The following is a 25,171-nucleotide window of genomic DNA, read 5'->3' as shown; positions in this document are numbered from 1 at the left end:
GGAAAGTCTGACTTTAAAAATGACAGCATTTTAGCATTTAACATGCTAACATAAAAATTAATGTTTAAACATGTGAGCTTGCTCTCATGCTGAATGCTCATAATTTCCTTAAGCACCTTGTTACATTGGAGGGTATCACTGCTTTCTAGAAAATGGTAAACTTCATATTCTCCAAAATAACATCACAGGAGATTTCCATCTGCAAGTGTTGGCCTAATAATTCATAACCAGATGAGAATATTATACATTGAGAAATACACATATTCTGCAAGCTCAAATAAACCCCCTATCCTGCCACGTCTCACATCCTCAGGTGTTACACTGAAATCATTAGAATTAGCCCTCATAGCCCTGCACTACTTTCAAAGAATCATCTTCATACTTAGGTGAAACTTCACCTTTGATGATGTACCACTTGTAAAGTTCAGCTGCTGCTCTGGGCAGGATTCTTTACTCATTTACACAGATGAAACTCAACTGATCTGAATGAAAACTCTTGACTTAAAGGCTGCAGAAGAAACAGGAAGAGTCAACAGAAGTCTCAACAGACTACTGGCAGAGGTTTCTGCCATCAGCCTTGAAAAGGCAGCTAGTTTGGGTCAAAATCCCCAGAAGGTGTGAATAATTAAAATAGTACAGTCTAAACCACATAAAAAGCATTCTCTCTCTTCAGAAGCAAGCTTTTTCTGTCACTCTCCAAAACCCTACTTGCAACTGAGCTAATACAGCCTGAGATTACTTTTTATCACTAGTACATTTTGTCTTCTGGCTTCCACAAGAAACATTTATGTTTATTTAAACCTTTAGGGTTTGTCAAAATATCTGATCATCCACTAAAAAAGACTGTGAAACACTGAGCCATTGGACACGTTACCGAGCTGGCTGAGGAAGAGCGTCAGAGAGCAGGGACATGTACTTTTCTGCCACAAAAAATGTGCTATAATCTACCCACTACTAACGGGAGAGGAAAGACGAGCAGGATTTTCCATAGTACTTACTTTGCAAGATCTAACGCATTTTGGTTTATGTTTCAATATCCCTCCAATCAAGCATTACTTGAGCTGAACATGATGAAATGGGTCTGGAGACTTTTCTGGGCCTCTCACAGGCTCCCACCCTCAGAGCAGCATCCAAAGTGCTTGAAAACAACCGTCAACTGCCCAAGCCCAAAGCTGTGAACACAGAGCAGGCTGGCGTCCTCTCTGCATGGGGCCAGTGATGTTGGGGACAGTCACTGTGGGTCTGCAGAGCCTTGGAAAACTTACAGTTTATGGGAGAAGTAGAGGGAGTTCCCTCACACACGAGGCGAGCCAGACAATAGCTCCCAAGGCCGGATTAAATATTTGCAGGCTTTAGACTTTGTTTTAAATTTCTGTGTGAAGTTTCTCATGAAAAGGAGAGACCCAGAGACCAGCTGCTGGGTGGGAAGGAGCAGAACGAGGGCAGGCGCTGGGCAAGCTTCTGCGTCCATCTCCGCCAGCGGAGCTCCACCAGCCAAACCCATAATGTTCCAGGCCCAGGTCTTAGCTGAGAAGAAACTGCTTATTAAGCAGGATTATGCCAAACGCTGTGGTGTTTTTTTTCAATGTGGACAAAGGTCCATTGGGGATTAAGCTGAGACCTCCAAACTCTTTTTATTCCTGACCCAGGAATAAGATTAGAACGTCGCTGGCTGAAGGCGGCATTAGCCAGTCGCTCTCTCTTCATCCCTAACCTTTAGTTACAGATTGTATTTTAAGGTTGTTCAAAGTGCTGGCTTTTTATGACACTGGGAGCTAAGTTTATTCTTTTCTGTTTACACTGTAACACTGAGACAGTAAGATAAATGCAAGTGCATTCATTTCTTATATCAATTCCTATGCGCTCTCTCTTCCCCTCCTACAGGATTCATCCACCCATCATGAACTGAAACTGAATACCCTTGATTTCAAGTCACATCTTTGCCCATATTCCACACACCCTCTCCAAAAAAGAAAAGATTAAAAAAAAAAGATTATGTGATGCATTTTGGAACGTTAGAAATACAATAAGATGAGACGTGGGAAATACGCAGTCCCACATGCTTCTGTCATATTTCATTTGCTTTGTCGTAGATCATTCTTAAAAACAGACACATTTCTTCTCTAAGCTCAAATAACAACAAAGGTGTCTGACAAATTGCCTAAGAGCCATCCCCACTTTTCACCAATGGCCACTGGTTCACTTAAGTGAATTTATGTGGTCTGACTACAGAAGGCTGATAGAGAAAAAGCACACGTTACAGGTCTGCTTTAATTTACTCTGTTTGAACTTGGTGAATTTAATCCTTGGGGGATTTGTTTTGTTCACAAGCTTAAGTGCTCCTAAATGGTAGTCGAGACTGCAAGTTCATATGAATCACTCACTCGCCGAAATCAGCTATTCCACAAAATTTACCAGGCATATTTTTCGTTCAAACCTATAAAGCTTTAAAAGGTTGTGGGATTTTTGGTTTGTTTTCTTTTTTGAAAGGTTTAAAGAACTAAAGCCACAACCTCAAGATGAAATCCATGCTCCTAAAAACCTCTCCTCTGCAAAGAAATGAACAAAATCAGAATTAAGTAATTTCAGATACTCTTCACTTATATGGACATTAACTATACAGTAACTACCAGTTCCTGCATCTTTATTCCTCTATTTGCAAGAACTCCACCTACCAGATCAGAATCCAGGCACTCCACAGCCACAAAAGTTAACAGAAATAATGAAAGTTTAATGATGGCCTCTAGTAAACAACCCACATGGAAACTCCACATAATATTTTTATAACCATTCCTCCAAGTGTTGCTGTCAACTTCTGATTTTCACCATTTTTCCCATATCAAAAGTATTTTTCTTTCTTCACGTGAACACTAGAGGCAACTGGGCATGTACTGAAACTCAACATGCTCCAAGACTCTTGAAAGCCCAAAGTAATTTCCCCCCAGAAGGTAACTTTTAATACAAGATTGCTTTGTGAGTGTCCCTTACAACCTAGCAGTACTTGTAACCAGAGCTAGGATATATGTCATGTATGTATGTGAGTGGGTTCAATTGTACTGCTGTAACAGAACTGCCACATGAAGAAAATCCTAAAAAGTAAGAAATCCTAAGAAGTAAGAAAATAAAACTCTAATCAAATTATTTAACAAAAAAGGGAAACTGCAATCTCAGGATGAAGCCATTCTTGGGGACAATCTACCAAGTTCCCTTTGTGCTGGGAACAAGTCATAAATGTCATGATCCTTTCAGAACTGTGCCTCTCACACCACAGGTTAATTTCTTTGAACATAATGCTTAAACCTGTGATTTTGGGGTGTGATGCTTTGTATTTTTAAGACAGGAGAAATTCCTCTCCCAAAATATCCTGTATTCTTACTGTTCTTTATGCCTTTAACTGGAGCGACCTGGTGTGCCTGAAACACGTTTTGTGATACATTTTCCACATCTATATAGCAAATGATGCTATTAAATTGTAGAATCATAGAATAGTTACGGTTGTGCTTCTATTTTCACCATATGGATTATTAAATATTAACATTTCAATTATTTATAACTTCACAATAAGAACATACCATTCCTATGGACACAAGGGTTTAGGGATAAAAGGTTTATAGTGACAGAGAAGTAAGTTAGACATGCAACTGGAAGACAAACTTTTGGGATGAAATCCCTTCTTCAAGGACACACTTTGTGTATCCAAAGTTTTCCAATTGCACTGATGAGTCCAAGAGAAGTTTTTTACTCCAATCTACAAACCCTCACTTTATAACCCAACTTTTAAAAGCTGCACACACTTTTACCCAGCTCTGACACAGCTTTTGTTTTGCAATCTAGTAATAATATGGTTTAGTTCCACAATTTCAAAGGATACAGTTCCTTATCCTGCAAATCCCCCGAGTTAGGGAGGTTCTTCTAGAGCCCTCGAAACTCGGTGTGTGTCAAAGACTGAGAGAACAAAAGCTATTTTCATTTAAACAAATGCACAATAATATACGTGAACAATGCAACTTGTTTTGGAGCCTGTCTGACAAGATCCTGAGCCTGAGGAGCTAATTTGTGATCACTTCTCCTATGAAAAACATTCACTAACTGCAATGAATATGGAAAGATTTTTATTCCCAATGCAGCAATGTGAAAGAAGCCAAATTGCCTGCCTGTCATTCACGTTAATTTAATTATGGGACCACATTCAATTATCCAATATAATATGCAAATGAGGCAAACTGACAGCACATGCTAATTATATTCATTATAATAATTAAATCAAACAATGGAAGGGAATAAAACTGTAATGAAATAGAAGGATATTTTAAATTAACAAGAACATTTTAATTAGAGTAATCCTGTAGTCTGATACAGTACGGCTGGCTCACTGAAAGATAGGACATTATTTTTAGGACGCAGTTTAGTTTTACATGTCTATCCTTAGTACCATGGGACCTGTTTTCATATGTTAGTAGATTCAACGGTGGCCAAAAAAAGAGACTCAGTTTCCTTCATCATACTTCAGGCAAAGCAGATGCCCAATAAAGCCGAGCTCCGCTGCAGCAGGATTACAGCGTGGTGGAACACAGGCTGTCTAACTGCAGTAAACAGAAGTTCACATGCCGATACAAAACAGACAGTGCAGTTTAGGCTTGACTAACGATGTTAAAGCATTTAAAACATTAAAGAAATACTCTTTGGGTTTTGAAATTTTCACTTTCCGAGCGCATTTATCTCTTCAGTGATGGCAGCTGCCCTGAAAAAGCTTTATGAATATTAAAACAAAACATAAAAAAGGAAAGGAATATTACTAATATATCATATGTGGGCAGAGTCAGCGAAATCATAGTCTTTCTAAAGTAAACAGAGCAAGCACTATCAAAACACTTCGGAATGCATTCCTTAGGAATCCACTGTCCTCATCCCTCCGACAGAATCACTTGGGCCTGGACCAAAAGCCAACCATGCTGAAAACACTAACTGGGACCCCAGCCACTACCTCTGTAGGACCCACTGTGAGGCCCCCTCTGATCTGGGGCTTCTGGAAACGGCAGTGAAATCCGAATCTCGAAGCTGTGCGAGAGAAAGGAACTTTCCTTTGTAATTCACCACTCAACTAAATCTGGAGACGTTTACAGCTAGTGTAATAAAACCGGACAAACCTATCTCACATTAAATGACTGGCATATGATGCTCTTGGAAGATTTTCTTCTATGAATGTGAAATATTTAGGAAATTACCCTTTTATTATTTTGACTGTATAGTGGTAATAATTCACTTACTTAAATCACAGTGCTACTACAGAAGGTCAACACTGAGGTTGACAGGCTGTAAAATAACCTTTTTAGGAATCTATCTCTTCTCCAAAGTGGGAAACTGCAATTTCTTTTAACAATGAATACATTTTGTTTCCATTATTCCAGTATGCCAGTTTGGATATTTCTCTGTTGCTGTGGGTAGGCAAAGCAACCACAAAAGGCACACGGAAAACTCCAAATAACTATTTGTTCTTTTCTTTTTTGAGGGTCAAAGGGAATGAAAACAGATAAAGGTTTGTAGTAAGGAATACACATTTAGAGAGGACAAGAATTACTTGAACTACAAACATTTCAAAACCTGTGTACATTTGACTGTAAGAATAATGTGAATCTGCTTTGAAATACATCAGTTATTGACTCATTTAAAGTTTGTTTAAATACTAAATGAAAAGAGCTATCAGGCTCTATGGATATCTGTTTCCCTTGCTCAAGTCTGGTGTTTCTATTTTTAATACGCAGCTCTTTCCAAGAGCTCAAGCCTCCCATTTGAAAAGCTTCACTGTGAGACCAAGTCTGTATTTTTAGTAGGACGCTGACGATGATCAACAACGGAAGAAGAAATTGGAAGCTTGTAACATAACAAAAAACCAAACCATAACTGAATGAGTAGGAAGCACTTCCCTTCCCATGGAAGGCATCGCATCTTTATTGGTAGTCACAACACTACCAGCACCTAAAACTAATAACCATAAGCAAGCCATACTGCTTCGCCTACCAATGAAAGGACAAATACTTCCTTTTATCAAAAACCCTTCCCTGCATTTCTCAAGTACCTTAATGAGGTTTTCAGATTTTCAGAATGTTTTCTTAAACAAAAGAAACCCCCAACAAACCAAAATGCCACTTCCTCAGTTAAAAACTTATTAATTAGGAATGCTGGATAAAAACTTCAGCTGGTCATGACATCTCCTGAGACAGTACCACCAGAACAGACTGCTTTTAGTGCATGGGAAGTACCAACATACTGCGGTTGTTTAACCAAAGACCTAAACTTGACTCTCAGGGCTGCAGAGCTACCTTTTAATCTTGAAAACTAACTCGGGCCGGGGGCAGATTAGTGATGGCACATGACCTCAGCCCCAGGCTGGAAACTCCAAGGCACTGCAACATGGCCAGATGGGAAGCAAGCCCGCAGATAAATGCATTCTGTACACACTTGGCCTCTTGACTGCCCGTCGGCAGCCACCGTAGCCAGCTGCTGCCATGGCACGGTGCCGACTCACCATGGCCAGACCTTCACCCTAGGGCAGGGAACACACTGATGGACATTGCTGGTAGGAAATCCCTGTGCTCCGCTGTTCCTGGCACATATAGAGCTGCGAGTCCTCTATGCAATGAATCACATCTGTTTATACTTGTGTGCCAGAAAAGACATTTTTAAACTGCAGAGAATAGACAATACTGTTTGCTGGCACTTCTGGCTGCCAGTACGACCCGTGGTGTGGCAGTGGGAATCAGAAAATGGCAGCAATTATCACATGGGTTTTCTAAATGACCGTATTAAAAAGTGGTGTCCATTTTTGGGGGGAATTGGCTGCACAGGGTAGGAAGGTTGCAGGATCCGGATCCTCCCTCTGGCTGCGGCTGAAGCCACAGAAACATGACTGTATAATTACACTATATGATCAAATAACACTTCTAACAGCACTGTCAACGTTAAGATATTCTAATGTTCCAACTATGGTCAACAACTGTAAGGTTATCGGACAGCTTTTCTCTAAAACTTTGCTGACAGGCTATAATGCTTCTTTCTTCTGCTCATCAGCTTAACTGAGAGCACTAAGCTCCTCATCCTGAACTCCTACCCCAAAAGCTGAACACAACCAGGAATCAGGTGTTACCAGTATGTAGAGTTGAAGATGAGTAACTTCATAAAATACAGCATTCAATCGAATCATACCACAGATGTCAGCACCATTAACGCAGTTTCTACACATCCAAAGTCAGGTTCACATACTCGAAGAGCCACTGCCAACTTCTGCCCTGCCCAATACACTCTGAGATGCTACATATAATCAGGGGAAACTCGGAGGGTTGTAAGATGAAAATACTGGAAGTATTTTTGAAGTTTTGTGTCTGAGTTATTTTACAAGCTAATATGAGAGGTCACGGAGTCCACTGACAGAAGTGGAGAACAATCAGGGAAGATAAATGAGGATTTCCACTGTTTGTTCAACAGTTTTTGGTTTAGGAAAAGAATGGCTTAAAAATGAGTGCTCTGACTACCAAGGAGAGGGCTACACTGGCATCTGAGGACACATCTTAATGGCAGACTAGCTTAGATGACTTTAAAAAGGTTTAAAACTTGGGTACCACAACCATCTGATCAAGTCAACATGAAGTTAAATTGGAATTAAAACCATTGGTCGCTAAGCTTTTGGCAGCAAGTAAGGCTAGCTAAAATCAGTGCAACATCAGCATCACTGTCTACATAAAAACATGGGGTTTGCTTATGGCCACATAAAATGAATGGTTTTGTGTTAAGATGCAACCTGAGCTTCTCTTTTGCAGCTGCATGTATTTGTCCTCACAAGAATCCCAAGTGCTTCGAAAACAATGCTGAGGGGATTAGTTTTCTTGAAGGATCCATGACTAAATGTGCCCTTGATAACTTCCGATCCCATTTTCCATTTGCCTTACCTGATTATCAGTGTTGTTTACAGTGAAATAGCCCACACAAATAATGACTTCATGGAGCAATCCTTCACAGGTATGCTGGGAGCAGTACCACAGCAGAGAGCTGATAATATGCCGAAATGCAAGGGACAGGCCTTCGGCACCCACAATAGACTGGAAAGAAGATCAAGAAACAGAAGTTACAGTCTAGCAGCATGTTACAGAAACTGTGTGAATTACACGTACATCCATCACACCCGGTTATTGGTTTTTGCAAAGTACAGACTATGTTCTTTGTTGCAATGACGTTGAAGAAGGACAGAACCAGCTCTTTCCTTTCATTACTTACTGTTTACAACTGCACTGCAACATTAAAAGCCCCTAAATTAAGAATAAATTCAAATTTTAAAGGGACACAGGAAAAACTGGCTTCTTCTTAGCTGACATTGTGTGGCAGTAGGTTGACTATTTCATTTGACATATATGTTCCAGTAAAACTGACGCTAGTAATATTTCTTCGTAATAAGCAAAAGAAACCAAACCATCTCCATTTCTGCAGAAGAGCAAAATACACTTCTCATTAATAACTCGTGCTCTAAATGGAATACAAAGATTAATAACAAATAATGACTTTTCAAACATTAAAAAAAAGTTAGAAACATCCAAAAGGAGAGAACACTCAGCTGCAAAGCTTCTTGGGATGCTTTTTAGAAGTAGGCAAATTGCTGTAACGTGGAGATTCAAAATTAGATTTTATCTGTGCAGCCTACAGCCTCTATTTAATAAACATGTCAAACAGACAGAACGACGCAGGGTCAAAGGGGAAAACGAAAGCACAAGGAATGAGCATGACAAGTCTACCAACTCTAAAGAAACAGCAATGCAGGCCTGTGAGAAAATCTTTCATTTGAGAGTTTTCTTGATTTTATACCTTGTAGCCTGCATGAAGGACATATACATAAATCCCATGGGTAGTACGGTTTAGCTTCACCATATTCCAAATCTAGCCAGCAAAAGTAGGATCCTTGGCAATTCCGAGACTCAGCTGTGGGTACTTTCTATCTTGAACCTCAAGTGTTCTGGTAAGTCAGTGTATTTTCAACACTTAATGTTCAATACAGCCCCCATTTACTGCTTTACGTGTTCTTAGGTCCACCCTTATTTAATTAGTGCCGTCCACGCATGCTGTGACCTAGCACTCCGGGTTTAACCTTCCCTGATAACAACAGGTCAAGGGGCACCTGAGTTTGTGTATAGAAGTTAAACTAATTTTTCAAGGAAACTATGCTTCCTTTTTAGCCAGAATTAATATCAGCTCAGGATCCTGCGCTGTTTCTCACTACCATCTTTCAATTGTTTAGACTGTCAAATTAAATGAAATATATACCCATGAGCCATCTGGCCTAATACAAACTCTAGAATACCAGACCTCTTCTGTTAATCAAAAAACCCCTATTCTATAGTCCTACTGTTACGTGACAAAACTATTCCTTGTAGATAATAATCAGATGATACATAAACTATGCTTTTCCCCTCTGCTACCCTGATATGGTCTACAAGGTCAGAATGGACAGCAAACTGACTTAGGTCTGTGTTGATATTTTAACATTACAGAAACAAACCACATTAATACACTGAAAGAGATAGCTGCACATGTGTGCCTGCAATTCAGAAGGACAGCTCAGCAGACACTTCCTGAGCCCTGCATCAATGAACTGAAATAATTCAACCCCTATGCAATAATTACTATCTTATAGAATCACAGATTGGTTTTGATTGGAAAGGACCTTAAGATCATCTAGTTCCAGCCCCTCTGCCATGGGCAGGGACACCTCCCACAGTCTTGCATCATTTTATGTAGAACAAATTACTGCAGATGATGGGATTTGGGAATTAATGCTGTTGGTCTGTTACAAATGCTCAGATACAATGGTAGTTGATAGGGGGATAAATACAGATAGCCTAAGTTGGAGCTTATATTTTAAAAATCTATAGTGGCTTCTCGAGGTATTGGGGTGCAGCACTTCTGGCAGTGCCTTTTGCTGGAGCTCCCTACAAGCAGTAACAGTCCCATTTCAAGTTTTACTCTCTGCTATATACCTGTAATATCGACAGCAACAAATATACACCCAGTCTGAAACCAAGAGGTACCAAACAAGCTGTAGAAGAGAACTACTTTGACACACCCTGATTTACAGAAAGAAATGGGAGTTAATGGTGTGTAAGAGTTGTTTTACAGGGAACTCCAACAAATATACTCTTTCTATGCCTTTTAAAATAAAAAACACCGACTGGACTGGATCCTGCAACTGCACCCATGTAGATGAAGACCGCGACATGCAAACTGCTTGTTGCTGTTATTAGAGACACTAAATGTACTAAAAATCAAAGCCAAGAAATAAAAACTCAAAGAGGGTTGTACTTTACACTAAATTCTTTACTCATGCAAAGCACTTGCTGAGTTTAATGCATTTCAGATGGAGTGTGTGGTACAACTTATAAAAATTACATAGTAAATAAAGCAGGATCCTCTTCTGATGCATTGTGTAAGGCTGATGCTGCTAAACGTGTTTTGCAAAGCAATGCTTTTTGGCAGATGTTTTATACTAACAATACAACAGCTTTACCAGTTTACCTGAGAAATACACTAGCATTTGTATTTTCTCTGTATGACAAAATGATTCATTTACACTAGAAATCTGTTCGCTGAAGAAGGTATGAAAAGAATTTAACTTTCTCCAGACTCAAAATGTCATGGTTTTGGAGGTTTTTTTGTGAATAAAAAAAATATGAAAAGTTGAATTTCCAATTTTTGGTCAATAACATCCTATTTTTATCTACACTTTTAATATTTACATTCATATTTCTATATATAGTTATAGCAATATTTAAATTTATATATTAAAAATTATACCAAGTGATTTTCACTTTCACTGCTATAACATTAAAGCAAGTGGCCACGAAAAGCACTGACAAATGCAGATTCCACTGAAAGTACTGACAAATATAAACTGTGGTTATAATATAAGCAAGTCTTTTCACATTAGAAAAACTGTTATTTTGTGGTTCTGACCAAGATTTTTTCTTTTACATTTTTGGAGTTTATTAAATATAGAAAGTACTATGCTAAAAGTGAGGGGTTTCTTAATAGAAGCAGTAACAGATTGGACTCACATTTCACATATTCTAGCTTTTCACTTTTTGGTTGTATTTGTATATAATGCTGGAAATAACCAATTTTATGAATGAAGAAAACCTACACATTTAATTGCGAAAACTCCTAAGTTTAACTAAGATCTTAAAGACAAAACTTAGCCCAACAGTACACACAATAATTAACATTTTCACCCCAAGCCAAAGTTTTAAATCATGTTACCTGAAAGGCAGGCAGATCAAGAACAGCAAAGCTATTGAAGAAACGTAAACTCTGAATGGCAACCTGAACTGTGTTCGCTGCATAGCTGTCTTTAGGGCTGGCTGTGTTTGGATCTGAAATTGTCCCGTGGAAAAGAACACAGTACAGCATATGCAGGACTCCAACCAGATCCGTAGACTGAAGAACTGCCGTTAGTCCTGTGGGGTCCTGACGTGTAGTGTCAAATATGTTCCAAGATCTGTCAAAGAAACATCAAGGCATCTGAAGGAGGAGACCAGCACTCAGCGAGAACACTTGCCCAGGATGCAGCACTTCTTGTGAGCCAAATGTTAGAAAAACAGCAAACTGTTAAACAGGCAAAACCTTGTCCAATGTGTCAGGAAACCACAGCATTTCCAGAAAATACTTCCCATAATGCGGACACCGTCTCACGCTCTCTTCGCTTGCAGTGCAGCTGCAGCTTTAAGTATCTTTCTCCACATACCAGTGTGTTTGCTCCCAAAAACGGATTCAGAAGAACCAGCATGAGAGCATGCAGAAACTCGACAGCTTGAAAGTTGGAAGCCTAGGGGCACTTTAGGGGCTCCATGCAAACTGTCTCAGGTCAGTAGCCTACACCCATCTTGCTTTCCTGCCAGAGCAGACAGTGGAGGTGGGAGAACTCCCTGGAAGCTCTCACTGCTCTCAGTGACAGGCTGCAGGCACTGGAATGAACTGCCTACCCAGGTAGCAAAGTAAGTTACTAGGAGCAGATGATCTTAATCAAATAGTTCTGCAGAAATTTAAGAATGAAGTGGTTGAACAGTTCACAAAACACTGCTGCTTATTTCAGTCAGATTCTATTATGGGAGACTGTAGGGAAGCACAGCACAAATCAAGTATGAAACACTGAAGACAAACCAACACAGCTTGTGCATATGGAAACTAGGTTTCTTTGGTATTTCTTGGGTATGCACATAAAATAATGGAGAAGGTTTTTTGCTATCTATGGTAACAGGACAGACAAAAAACTCAGGATGCCCTTTCCATTCTCACATTCAAGCTTTCAAAACCACTTCACACAATCCCTCATGGTTTGTACTGCATTTTTTCACATTACGAATAATCCAGATGATGATCCAGGACAGTCATTGCTAAGGAAGACTAAGACTGTCACTACTCTGGAGGCTAAATAATGTTTTAGCCATCATCACCTTGTTCCGGTGTTTCTCTTTTTCCAGCAAGGCAAACAAAAAGCAGGTGTCCTGGGTTCAGCAGGTAAGAAAAGCACAACCTCACCCAAAAGCAACGGCTGTCGGTGAGAATTTCTATTTGTAACAGCACACCACTGCTTCCCTGCACCAAAGGGAGAGAGAGAAATAAGCAGAGCAGGACAATGAACCTGCATTCCCTATGTCCCAGAGAAGGCCGGGGTACTGGGCTAACTTCAGCTATACATAGCTTCAATACTTCTGGAGAAGAAGGAAGAAGACTTATTTGAAACACACAAACGTGAAAGCTAGCATCTATGTGTTTTCTTGTGGATACAGTTCTTCTGTAAGGTAGCATGAGTAGGTGCTAAAACCACGAGCAAGGCTGATAACCAGGGTCTTTCTGACACTAGACTGCCATTGTGCCTCCGATCAGGGACACGATGAGCACCTGAGCCAACCAAACTCTTACCAGTGCTTAAAGTAACTGTGCCACAAAACCAGCCATGACAGCGCTTCGGAAGGCCACTGGCATGGGATTCTCTCCAAATACATGTAATAACATTCAAAAGACAAGATGAAGGAAATGAAAAAGATTATTAAAATTACGTTTTGATGCCATTTACCTACTGCAAAAGAAGAACCACAAACATTTATCTGATGGTCCATAACACTGGTAACAACTCCAACATTTACCCTGTAAAGAACGTGGAAAAAATACTTGAGCTCTGAGCGTGTTTTGGTGGGACCAAGCTGCACAACAACTGATGGCATGACTTTCCTTTTCCTGTGCCCAAAATCTTCATTTTGAAGCTCTGTGGTCTTTAAGTGAGTGTGTCTGAATGGAGTCAGCAGACACTTCCTGAGCCATCACCTGCCCTTGTGAGCCATGCCTTTGTGGAGATTCCCACTGCATAGTTCCAAGTCCTGCTGGCACCTGAGCCTGGCTGCAAGTGAGGAATGAACCAGGAGGGCGAGCTAAGAGCTCTGGGACCACTATTTTAACAACTTTGCTTTGAGTGTCTGAGGACTCCTTAGTACCCCTCACTTTAAAGTACCTTCTGATGTCCAATTATTTATTTTGCAGTAGCCAAAATGTGCTCACCATCACTTCACTACATTCAAGTAACCAGAACGTTTTATTTCCACAGTATCCCAGGAGAGCACAGCTCCTTTTGCCAACCAGTACTTCCTAATTTCCATCTTAGCTTTCTCGACAGTACAACACAGAAAAAAACCCCCATGCTCATCGTCAAACGATAACGCCAACTTAATTACTGTGTATGATATCTCACAGACTTTTCTGTGACTACATGCAATGGGAACATTGACCAATTTTACCAAAGGTTAAAGTTAGCTTGCTTTCAACTCTCACTCCATCATTATTTTTAAACAATTCCATATGAAAAAGCTTAAACTGCTGGATGAAATCCTTTTGCCATTTTGTGCTGCTCTGGAGCAGTGAATGAATCAAAATATACATAAAAAAGTCAATGGGAAAATAACTCAAAATGCCAGCTTTATTTTTTCACAGAGACCAAGAATTCTGAAGTTATATCACAAGACAAAGCTGCTAAACAAAAAAGAAAAAGATCTGTCTGCTGGGTTTGCTGGATTGAAGAAACTGTTAGAAATGTTTTTTATGTTCCCTATATTACAGATAATGAGTATATGAACAGGCCACTGGCTCCTGTTGGTTTTAATCATCAATTATAATCACTTTAAGCCTAAATGTTTACAATAAAAAGGTAAAAGACATTATTCACACTGGTTGGGGCTTTAAAGTAGAAAAAACTGTGTATGAGATGTTGGAAAATAAAGCCTGAACCTTTGTGTATGCTGCTTTCAGTGATTTTGGTCAACTCTGAACAACAGTGGATTTCATAGAATCATAGAATAGTTTGGTTTGGAAGGGACCTTCAAGGTCATCTAGGCCAACCCCCAAAAGCATTTAGCAGATGATATTCATCCATTTAGCAGATTTTTAGTCCACCTTAAAGGTAAGCCCAGTGAAAATTCAGTTCTTTCAGGGCACAGACTGAAACAAACCCCCACAAAACCCCTTAATATCGTACGATGACAATGTAAGAAATACAAGTTTTATGTAAGTAAAGACGTGCCTCCTTCTAACTCTCCTATTTAAAGAAGCTTATTCTCTGTGTCTGTAGTAGCTGCCAAAGTAAAGTAGTCAGGATGGAGAAAACCCCTTCAATGAACCACCGAAGGGAAGCAAGACTTACTGGATTTTTTACATTGGTTTATAGAGCTAGGAAAGCAAATAGGCTTTCAAACTTTACTAAATGTCTATATTTAACACAGAAAAAAAGCAGACAAATATTTATATTAGGCTCAAACAACCTGCAGGATCTTCAAATGAAAGTTTCCTGAAATGCAGAGCATTTTCATTATGGTTACCATTATGATTTTCAGCTTCTGCCACCAAGGAGTCTCAGGAACAGGTAAACGGTTTATGACTTACAACAAAAGGTTTAAGGACTTTAAAATGTGGATATACCCATCAGAGGCAAAGAAAGATGCTGAACAGTGGTACTTCATTGCCTAAAATACGCCACTATTTATTAAAAACAGGAACTCAATACCCATGGATGAGAAGCAGCAAACTCTGCAGAACAAGTATAAATCTATAATTTCTCCAAGCTTCAATATGAGCAAACTGTTTATATCTGAAAATACATTGTTTTAAAAACTGACTGAGCTAACAAGCAGACAAACCTCCCTAAGGGTATACATTATCGTGTTTGTATATTTGAAATAGATACTCCTGATTAAAACCACGGAACCAAATGGAAACAGGAGTTTTCAAAAGGCTTAGAATATAATCTCTTTCTTATTTCATTATTAGAATTTAAAACCTCTCATCTGTTCTCTTTGCTTCTGAATTATTTTATCTAGAAAGAGATGTCAAAATAATAATAAAAGGAGTATAAAGAAATATTTAGCACCTGTCAGACCTGGTTCTAATTCCCACTGTCAAGCTCGGAAGCCTGGGACTGTGTAGAAGTGATGACTGCAAACCGTCAAGACCAAGTTTTACTTTGTTTACTGAGCTCCTTACAGTCCTTAAAGAGTTATAACTTTCAAAAGACAAACTGATGGAAATTGAGAAGATTATTAAAATGACAATTTGATGCTGGATCCGCTGTCCCTTGGAAAGGGGGAGCAGCACAGCCAGTGTTCAGGCAGACATGCATCCGATTCTTCATCCAGCAGCCAAAACAGACATTATCTTAATTACTGTAATAAAACTGAAAACAGATCAGCCTACTTCCTTGCATATCTGTGACAAGACAGCCACTGTTCTCCTGGATCAAACCCTATATATCTGCAGCTTTCTGCCACTGCAGTTTGTAATCCACAACTTCATTAGCTGCTGACACAGATTTATATGTATTCCACCACTGGTTTGAGATAACTTGTAACAGGAACAATTTACTTGCTACGATATTCTATTTTCCTAGAAAATAGGAACAGGGAGCTTGCAGACATTTCTCACATCAAGGAAACAGCAAAATTCTGAAGAAGTTGCTGCCCCAAAAAAAGTACATAATTTGAGGGACATTTGAGCTACATAATTTGCAATATTGTCCTTCCACACAACTCATTTTTCTCCTGTGCCTGTGTTATTGCTAGTCCATTGTACTGATCTTTGGGAGAACATTCTTCCTTAGTGATTAACCCTTACACTTAACTACTGATAGTTTCCTTCTGCTGTTTGCATTAATGCTGTGGTTAGATGAGTTTCTTCATACTAACTGCCAAAAGCAAAATAAGGGATTAACAAAAGTCGTCCACAGAGTAGCAACTACACTTCTTGGACAGAAATCTTAGTTCCAGAGACTTAGAGGGGGAAAATGGGATATAGAGTTGATGAACACTGGGCAGTACAGGAGGAGACAGGAATATAAGCAAGGCCCTTGCTATGCTGATGAAGGACTCGGCATATAGTTTCTTACTTAGTCTCCACTCCTGCTAATTCGGAAAGGGAGAGCTGGGACAGCATGGCTGTATTTTTAGTAATGCTCCTTGCATTCTGCGCCTGCTCACTGTTTTCTGTCTTGTGGTTACAAGACAAGCATGCTTCGTATGTGTACTCTGGACTCAAGGGCCCCAAACACGCCTTGTATCGCTTTGAGTTAGAATAATAAACTCTGGAAAACAAGGCTCTCATCCTAAACATTGCTACTGGACATCTGGAATAGGACACAAATTGCAAGGCAGATTTACATGGCTATATAAACCCTGTTATTCTCTACAAAGTCTTTTTAATATTTTATTTCAGGTTATATGTATCTGTTTTCAATTCTGGCTACTGTTACTCTTAATGGTAAGCAAAAAACAGATACGCATTTTCATGGCCACAACTTTCAAACCTAGGTATCAAATGTCAGGTTCACCTTCTGCTCAGCAAACAGATACCTCGGTACTCAGCATTTTATGATTTCTCACTACACACAACAAGGGACAATACTCTATTTTCAGCTCTCACATATTTTTACTTAGCAGACGAGGGTATAATAATTCTCAAAACAAGGTTCACATGGGGTTAAAAGTTATTAATGTTTTCACCAAATAATCTTTTATAGATATTACATGGTGTTTGGAAAATGTGCTATTACATCCACAGCAAAACTTCAATTAAAAGAATCAATCTAGCATTTATTAGCCAGAACCAAAAATGATCATTTGAGAAGATCAATATCAAAGTTAAATCTTTTTAAAGACCTTGACCATTAATGAAAAGAAAATCCCTCCCTTATGTTTATAACGTACGTTCAGAATGGATTCCCTCTTTTCAATAACTTTTTATGATGTTCAAATTGAGAATCCTCCAATTTACGTTTCTACATTAGCAAGACTTTCCTGTAGTATATATAAGTCCATGATTTTGGACTTTTTTTCCAGGTCTACCACTGGAATAAAGAAAATCTCTTTATATCTTAAACTTTTATCATCTAAATTATATCAATCACAGACCTCACTTAACACTTAGTGCTGAGATACATGTACAATACAATGCAAGTCTATTCTCTAATAATCAATATTACTGTGACATCTTGCTTGATGCAGAGGTACACGCAGGGAGGTACTTGACAGAGATCTCTTCCCTGCCTAGAAAATTGTTTTCCATAAAGTAACTGTCCAAATAAGCACTGGGTATCAACTCGGAGCTTGGCCTAGAAACATCCTGCTAAATCTAGGGGTTTTATGAAATGTTCTTGTGAGGAAGAGGGGGAAGTCTATGATGACAGCTCTAGTTCATTGCTGCACAAATGGCCTAACCCAGAGGACAGGATCTCTTGTTTAAAACCTGAGCGGGATTGTTTAACTTCTGGCCCTCCAGGGACACCACAGATTACAGTCACAGTCAAGTTCACAGCAGCCTGGTGGTGTCTGAGAGCAGAGGAGCAGGATCACGCAGCGCCTGCCCATTTCTAGCTCATAAAGGATTTCATTGTTGCAGGCACTGTGGATGGCTGGAGAGCCCTGAGGTGGTCCCGGTGCTTTAGCCACCAGCAAATGCTGTCCTATCAGCTTCCCACTGTGCCACTCAGCGTCACAGCAGGCCAAGGTCTGCACGCAGTATAAACAGCAGTGTATAAAAATGGAATGACAACTTTTTAGGTGACAAGTAACAGCCTGCAACAATTCTATCAGAAAAAAACCAAATGAATTTTGTGCCCTCTATGATCTTCATCGAGGAGCATAAAGAAGTTCCCAACCTGGAAACATTCTATATAGGAGGTTATGTATTAAAAGAACAATTCAAAACTCCTTTTGCCAAGAATGGTGAAAGCCTGATTGTATTTTGGCAAAACTTCTCTTCATGCCCTAGTGTCAGAGCACTACTTAGTAGACTTCTTCCTTCTCAGTAACAACTTTATGATCAGAGTAGTCAGTTACTCTGAGGTACAGAGGAGTATACTACAACATGTTCCTATGTTCTATGATTCTATGTTTGTTTGATGCTCAAACATGTACCAACTGAGGTGGAGAAAGAGAAATCCTGGATGCTGACTGACTGAATAGGCTGCACTGCCTCTTCCTACTGTTTACCATGAATAAAGGGGCATCTGTACTCCTCACAAAGAGAGGCTGCCTTTTGTGCTGCAGGTCATGTATCACACAACATGTATGAACCTATTGTGACATATTTCAGAATTCAATAAATTTGATCCCTGTTTCTGCCACCTTAATCTGTGTTTGGCAATACCTTTCTTGATTTGAATCACCCTGAATACCACGGACTTCTGTAACGACAGAATTACACTCTGCATTCACTTCTTAAATGAGAGTGGGCTCAGGCAATGAAAGACATTTAATTTAAACTGCCCTACTAATCAGTTACACGAAAGCTTTTGATCTAGAAGTGAGAGACAAGTTTTGAAATCTCCTAAGTTTATTCCTCTCATTTCTTTCTATGCTCAAATGAACAATCCAAGCTGGCAATCAAGAACAATCAGCACCTTTGGATAAAATCCAAAGCACTGCTGTATATGCAGGTACTAAGAGCAGATACTTCTTGGTGTAACTGACTCAATCCTCCAAAATTACTCTTCTACTACAAAGGACAGATGTTCTTGACGGAAGTACTTGTACAGTGCTGCATCACTTTGGGGTGCAAAGATCTCTTATTATTTGGGTGAAGCATGTGCTTGCTTCAGAAACTGCAATGATGATGTTACTCGCTCTTGTAGCCAGAACTATTATTCCACTAAGAGAAGGGTGATTTTTATTCTTTTTCAGTACTTTTTTTTCAGTAAGCATTTGACTGTTGGCAACAGTCACCTGCAATGCAAAATGTTGGCAGCTTTCAGAAAGGGAAATTTCAGTGAGTTGGGATGGTCTCTCCGGGCTCATATTTCATGCAGTTCTTTTTCCATGTGCCTGTGTCCCGAGCTTACCAGCAGCAGCTCTCACCTACGGCTCTGGTTTTTGTGTTTTAACAACTTCATTTTTTCAGCCCTAGCATCATACTTTACCCTTCAGGTATTCATTGTAAAGCTCCGTCAGCCTTATTTTTCCCTGAAATGTGTAACAGTCCAATGGTGGTAGATTCTAGTATGTGCACCATGAAGCTCTCAAATTTTGACTCTCACAGTGTCAGGGTGTCCTACACTGTAGATTAAAGAAGTCCAGATCTGGTGGCAGACACATACCTTGTGCTCACTCCCCACAACCCTGGTTAGGTTACACTAACATTTTGCATTAGGAAATCCCCTGACAAATCTAGCAATACTTTTCTTTACCGAAAATACAATTCCTTTCCTGACGGTGGTACTTTAAAGAACAGGAAGTGGATTAGGCTTCTCTAGAGACAAATCAATTAAGGAGGTGATTTTAGCTGATAATAAAATACCTCTCGAAGTCCCGGACACTTAGCAATGATAAAACTCTCTCTAAAAATGAGTAAAGGAGATGAAGCTTGCAATTCTGATAAATGACTTACAAGAATCAAGACTCAGTGCAGGTAACTAATTACAACTCGGTGATGAAAGGGTGAGCAGAGGGAATTTCCTGCGTTGTTTCTTTACTGGTTATTACTGTGTGACTACAAACGGCCGTGTTGAACAGCCTCACTGGAATGCTCACTTTCATGAACGTGATGTTGGCACAGGGTTACAATGGCTGTTGCCTGATGAACAGATTGGAGGGGACAGACCAAGTGCACCTACCTTCCATTGACACCAAAACAGAGTTGACATATTCCATGCAACACCGCTGCGGCACTTTGCAGAAAAGTTGCTATTTTGGGATTCTCATCAATAGGGCCTTGAACAGAGAGGAAACAGCAACACAGCTTGTCTATCAGTCCTATGTTCACCACGTAACTAGAAACAGAGGAAAAATGGTATTAAAAAAACAGTCCTGTGCCACTTTCGGTAACTTTGCAAAAGAAGTAATTTCTGCTTCTCTACTACCAAGCCATACAAAATGCAGGTTGTGATTACTTCTATATTCTTTCTGAAAGGCTTCAATAAATAATTCAACTTACATTAACTTCAGATCTGGCTCTCTGTAACTATCAGTAGTTTCTGTTAAGAGATCTGTCTGTTGTAGGACAATCTGTATTACACTGTACAAGAAAGATGAGTGTAAATGTTTATTTTACCATGCTCCTACAAGGACAATGGAATTTTGCCATAGTTCTATGATTTATAATAATCTTGATAGCTCTGCAACAGCGCAACTTCTTTTCAGCATGAAGAGATAAACTTTGTGGAACACGCTAATTCAAGAAGACAATGATGTTACCCAGACAATGTTTTATTGCAATACATGGATCATAACAACCACTACCCTGTTGTTCGGTTGGTTTTCTTTTATTTTCATTTTTAATATATATGCAACAGTTAAGGGACCAACAGACCGCACAGGTAACAACCTTCTACCATCAGTACAGGAGAATTTGGATCAGGAAGCCTCCTGAGGAGCTCAACCAAAACTCAGTGCAGAGAAAACCATGCTAGGGAGGTTCTGGTTGTTTAACTGAAAGCTCCACTTCCTTTTTTATTATGAGAGTAGAACAGATCACCACTGCTTATCAACACGTCACTACTGCTGATGCTGCTTCGTTGAATTGCTTAGAAAGATACCCAAAACATTTGCTGTTAGTCCTCATACCAAGATCTCTCTTCACATATCAGGTTCTCTCATACTTTGAACATTATCAACTCCACTTAAACAGTGCACACAGTAATTTTTTCTCCATGTCACTTTGCTGATATAACCTGACTTAACAGACATGCCATTCTGTCTACCTGCCTGCCAAGCCCATTTCTTGGGCACTGCCACTTAGAGCCTAGGCTCCTTGGGATGGAAGCACCATTGGCTGTATGTTTCCATAATTCCAAAACCACCCTGACGTGACTAAGTACAGGACATTACCAAATAATACTCATTCTACTCAATGAGTAATAGTGATCATATAGTGCTTGTCACAGAAAGTGTGCAAGTATTTATTAAAACTAACTATTCCATCACATGGGAATCACAACCTTACAGTCTGATTTTGGGAAACCAGGGATTTTTAAGGTTAGGGAGGAAAACCTCCCCAGTTTTCAGACAGTGCTGTTGCTCAAAGACTAAGTTCTCATCCGGGCTAGAAGCTAGAGCTTCTGCCAGATTTCACTCTGCTTTTGGATGCAATGAAAGTAATTTCAAATGAAAATACACTGGATATAAAGCAAGAAGTCTAAGTGCAGAACGAAAGATTATTAAAGCTGCTGAAGCACAGCAGTTAAAACCAAAGACACACAGAGGTTCTTAATAGCACACCTGTTGCTCAGGTAAGTTTGTCTGTTCTATTTAGCAACATAAAGGTTACCAGCATTAGGTTTCTTGCAGATTTTGATCTGAGCAATTCATCTGATCATACAGGTGATAAGCAAGCTCTCCTGTGTTAGCAGAGTAATTCCAGGAACAGAGCTAGCTGTTAGATACATCACAGCGGCAGAGAAATCTCTTTATGAAAAAGGAGGGGAGAGAAAGACCTCGATAGGGCTAATCCTGATGGATGGTAACTCACAAAAAGGCACAACCATTCTCATCAATATTCTCTTCCTTTTTCCCCAGGAACTTCCCTACAGTTTGACTGACACCTGCAAAATGCCTTTGTTGTCATGCTTCCTTCACAGCCACACCTGGACACAAAGTGGCTGCTCTTTGCCAGGGAAGAAATGGATGAGAGCTTCCAGTCTGCTGGGACTGTTTGTTAATGGCATCCGGAGACAATGAGAAGAGCATGGAGCACTCCCTTTCTTGAGGAACTGAGCATACAGACAAGTGGAATGTCAAAGACTCGCTAATCTATTGCCTCCATCTCCCAGGCTTTTTATCCATGGTAGCATAGTTGAAATAATTTGGCTTTCCCCTCTGATACCGAGACAGCATGTAGACAATTGTTTTTGCATCAGGTCTAGCAGCCCCAAATAGAAACTAAAAAATATCCAACTTTCCTCTTTCTTCTCCTTTCTCCCTAAAACTCTCGTTAAATCAACAACCCAAAGACATACGATACAATGACCTGGAGGTGAAAGATTCTCATTAATAATAGAATTTGTCTGTTTTTGACTAGTTTAAAATGCCCTCTCTCTTTTTTTCCTAATTGCACTATTACCTTGTCATCGTGCCTTTCATTCTCCATTTATAACCAGATCCCCTAAAGTGCCTCAGGTGAGGGACCTAGCTAGATTCTCATGTATCTTCTTATCTTAAGGGTATGCCTGCGCTTGGCCAAGTCAGTGTCAGATGTCTGCTCAGCACAAATATCAATAAGCAGACCTCCCACCCTCCCATTCACAAGTGGGGAGAATACATCCTGAAATTTCACACTCTATCAAAACCTGTTTGGGGAGAAGGCAGGTTACCTGAGAACAAGAAAGTCTGAGAGGTCACTGGTATCTATGACAACTATTTGCCTTCCTCCTCCAGCTGTCTTTTTTGTATCCATCAACATCACACCAGACTGAAAAGTCTGAAGATGCTCACAGGGACACATATTCAGTGGCATACAGTTAAGAATTTCATTTCTTCAGAGGGCTGAGGACTATGTAATTTACTAAAAGGACTATATACACTTGTAGCAAGCATAATATATTGTTGGATATGTATTAATTTTATATATAATATACTAAACATACTGCAATTATATATATTAATATATTCAGGTCCAAGTGTTTTTACCAAAGAATTAGAATGTTTCAAGTGAGAATGCGCACATCAGTGTATTCTCTTTTACTCAACTGTTACAACTCACTGATGATTTTGATTGAAGTTCTGCTCAAGAAATATACTTACAAAAGAAAACTCTGTTAAAATACAGCTATATTATATACAGGTTGAAATCAGATTTTACGAATTACTGGGTAATCTTTGTAACAGTAAGTATATATTTTATGGCAAACTTATATGAATGCATGTATGTTAGGCAGGACCACTTAAGCAAAGGCACATAGAGCTGACACAGAAAAACTGAGAGAAAATAATGAAAATGTGGAAGTTGGCTTCTAGGTAATTAGGAGATGAAACTGATGGAAAAGACACACAAAAAAAACCCTAAAGACTCTTGGTTTTCTGTATTTCTGCATCTGCAGTGTTTTGAAGAACATTTTTGTCTGGGATTACAGGACTTCAGTAGTCCTCTTGACTACACACACAGACTGCTCTTATTAAGTTAAGAGTTAAAGCAGTTTGTTCCTTTCTTAAATCACTGCGTTTTTATCTCTCTAGTAAAGAAGGTTTGGAAAAGTTTCACTTTATTCTATTTCTTTTTTAACCTGATCAGGTCTTGGACTCTGCTGTTGAAGGCTTCCACTAGCGAGGATTTACTTTTCACTTCTTGCAGTATCTTCAGTGCAGTAGAGTGATTGTTTCCATCTGGGAATCTGGAGATCAGACATCTGAAAATCACAGCAGTTACCCTCAGAAGTCCTGTGGTTAAATCTTCGAATACCTGCTTATTCGCACTTCTGCCTGAAGTAGCATTATGCTCGTCAGGCACGCTAACCTGAGAAAAAAGAAAAAGACACCCAGAACTGAGCAGAAATAACCCAAGTTTGTAGAGAAATACTCGAAAACTGCACATGAGTACAGCAAAAATAAAGTAACGCATTCTAGCAGTGCTCATGGACCTTAAAACATTTAACGTACAAGAAAAGTTCTTATACCCCTTATGCAGATAAACAAGCTGAAACAGAACAGATCAAGTCAAAACAGCACTTAGTGTACGAGAACTGAAGGAAGCCTTATAGCAGCACACTATTTCATTACTATGACTGTGTTCTATGTGGAGAAACAGGATTTTTGATGAGTCACGAGCTTCTGACTGAATTCAGAACTACGTGTATTACCTGCTGAGGTACACAAAGAGAGTAATACACAGCTGGTTTAAGCCAGCGAAAGAGGGCAACCTTCCCTGAATTGAGACATGAATTACAGTGGTTCCCCTTTGCACCTGACAAAGCCTGCAAGAGAACTGCTAAATCTTCCAAAGTCTATAAAAATAAAGAGCCCTGATTTTGTAAAAAATAAAAGACAGCTGGAGCAGAAATTTCTGCCAGGGAGGGAGGGAAGTGCATAAGAACTCCAAATCTCTCCCTTCTTAATCTGATGAGAAGAAGCCACCAGCAGCACCACCCCCAAAGCCAAACGAACCAACCCAAAAAGCAACAAGAACTGAGAAGACATAACAACTGCACAAATTCTAGGGCACAACCTGACGCACTGGACCATCATAAAGGATGACATGAATAATTAGCTCTAAAAGATGCAATAGGAAATGCTTTCTACCTACAAATCTCTAATAAGGCAAGAAGAAAATCTGAGCGCTTTTGTGGATATCTTCATATTTTAACTATTTAGAGCAGCAGGAAAAATATGTCCCATGAATAAGGCCTGAACATCTCAATATAAAACAGCACCTGATGACCACTGCTCTTGTCCATCAGATGTCAGTCATGTCAGAAGCACAACATGCAGCTCTCTCTAAAGAGACCTTTATAAATCATTAAACTAGAGCTCACTCCCAAAAAAGGCAGTGAAGTCAAGACATACAACAAATAAATCTGAAGACAGATCTACGTGCAGACCTGGAAGGAAATCCTCGTGGAGTGTGAGTTTTTTAAGACATTTATTTTACTTGCTCATTTCTGCAGCACAAGATAATT

General features: G+C 39.5%; 1 protein-coding gene across 1 annotated transcript in view; it reads right to left on the bottom strand.

Annotated features, from left to right (window-relative positions):
- Positions 1-25,171, bottom strand: part of SCAPER (S-phase cyclin A associated protein in the ER) — a 146,934-nt gene that overhangs the window by 13,215 nt on the left and 108,548 nt on the right. Inside the window, exons 26-29 of the mRNA XM_057424140.1 lie at positions 23,783-24,012; positions 20,180-20,335; positions 11,296-11,533; positions 7,944-8,093 (exon numbers count right to left, since the gene is read on the bottom strand). Of these exons, the coding sequence (XP_057280123.1) occupies positions 7,944-8,093; positions 11,296-11,533; positions 20,180-20,335; positions 23,783-24,012 (774 nt within the window). The remainder of the gene's footprint in view (positions 1-7,943; positions 8,094-11,295; positions 11,534-20,179; positions 20,336-23,782; positions 24,013-25,171) is intronic.

The sequence above is a fragment of the Pezoporus wallicus genome, unplaced genomic scaffold, assembly GCF_028554395.1.
Source record: "Pezoporus wallicus isolate ANWC-B61680 ecotype Strahan unplaced genomic scaffold, APGP_CSIRO_Pwel_v1 contig_9449, whole genome shotgun sequence".
Taxonomy (NCBI): Eukaryota; Metazoa; Chordata; class Aves; order Psittaciformes; family Psittacidae; genus Pezoporus; species Pezoporus wallicus.
The sequence above is the reverse complement of the archived record's forward strand: the minus strand, read 5'-3'. Positions and strand labels throughout refer to the sequence as shown.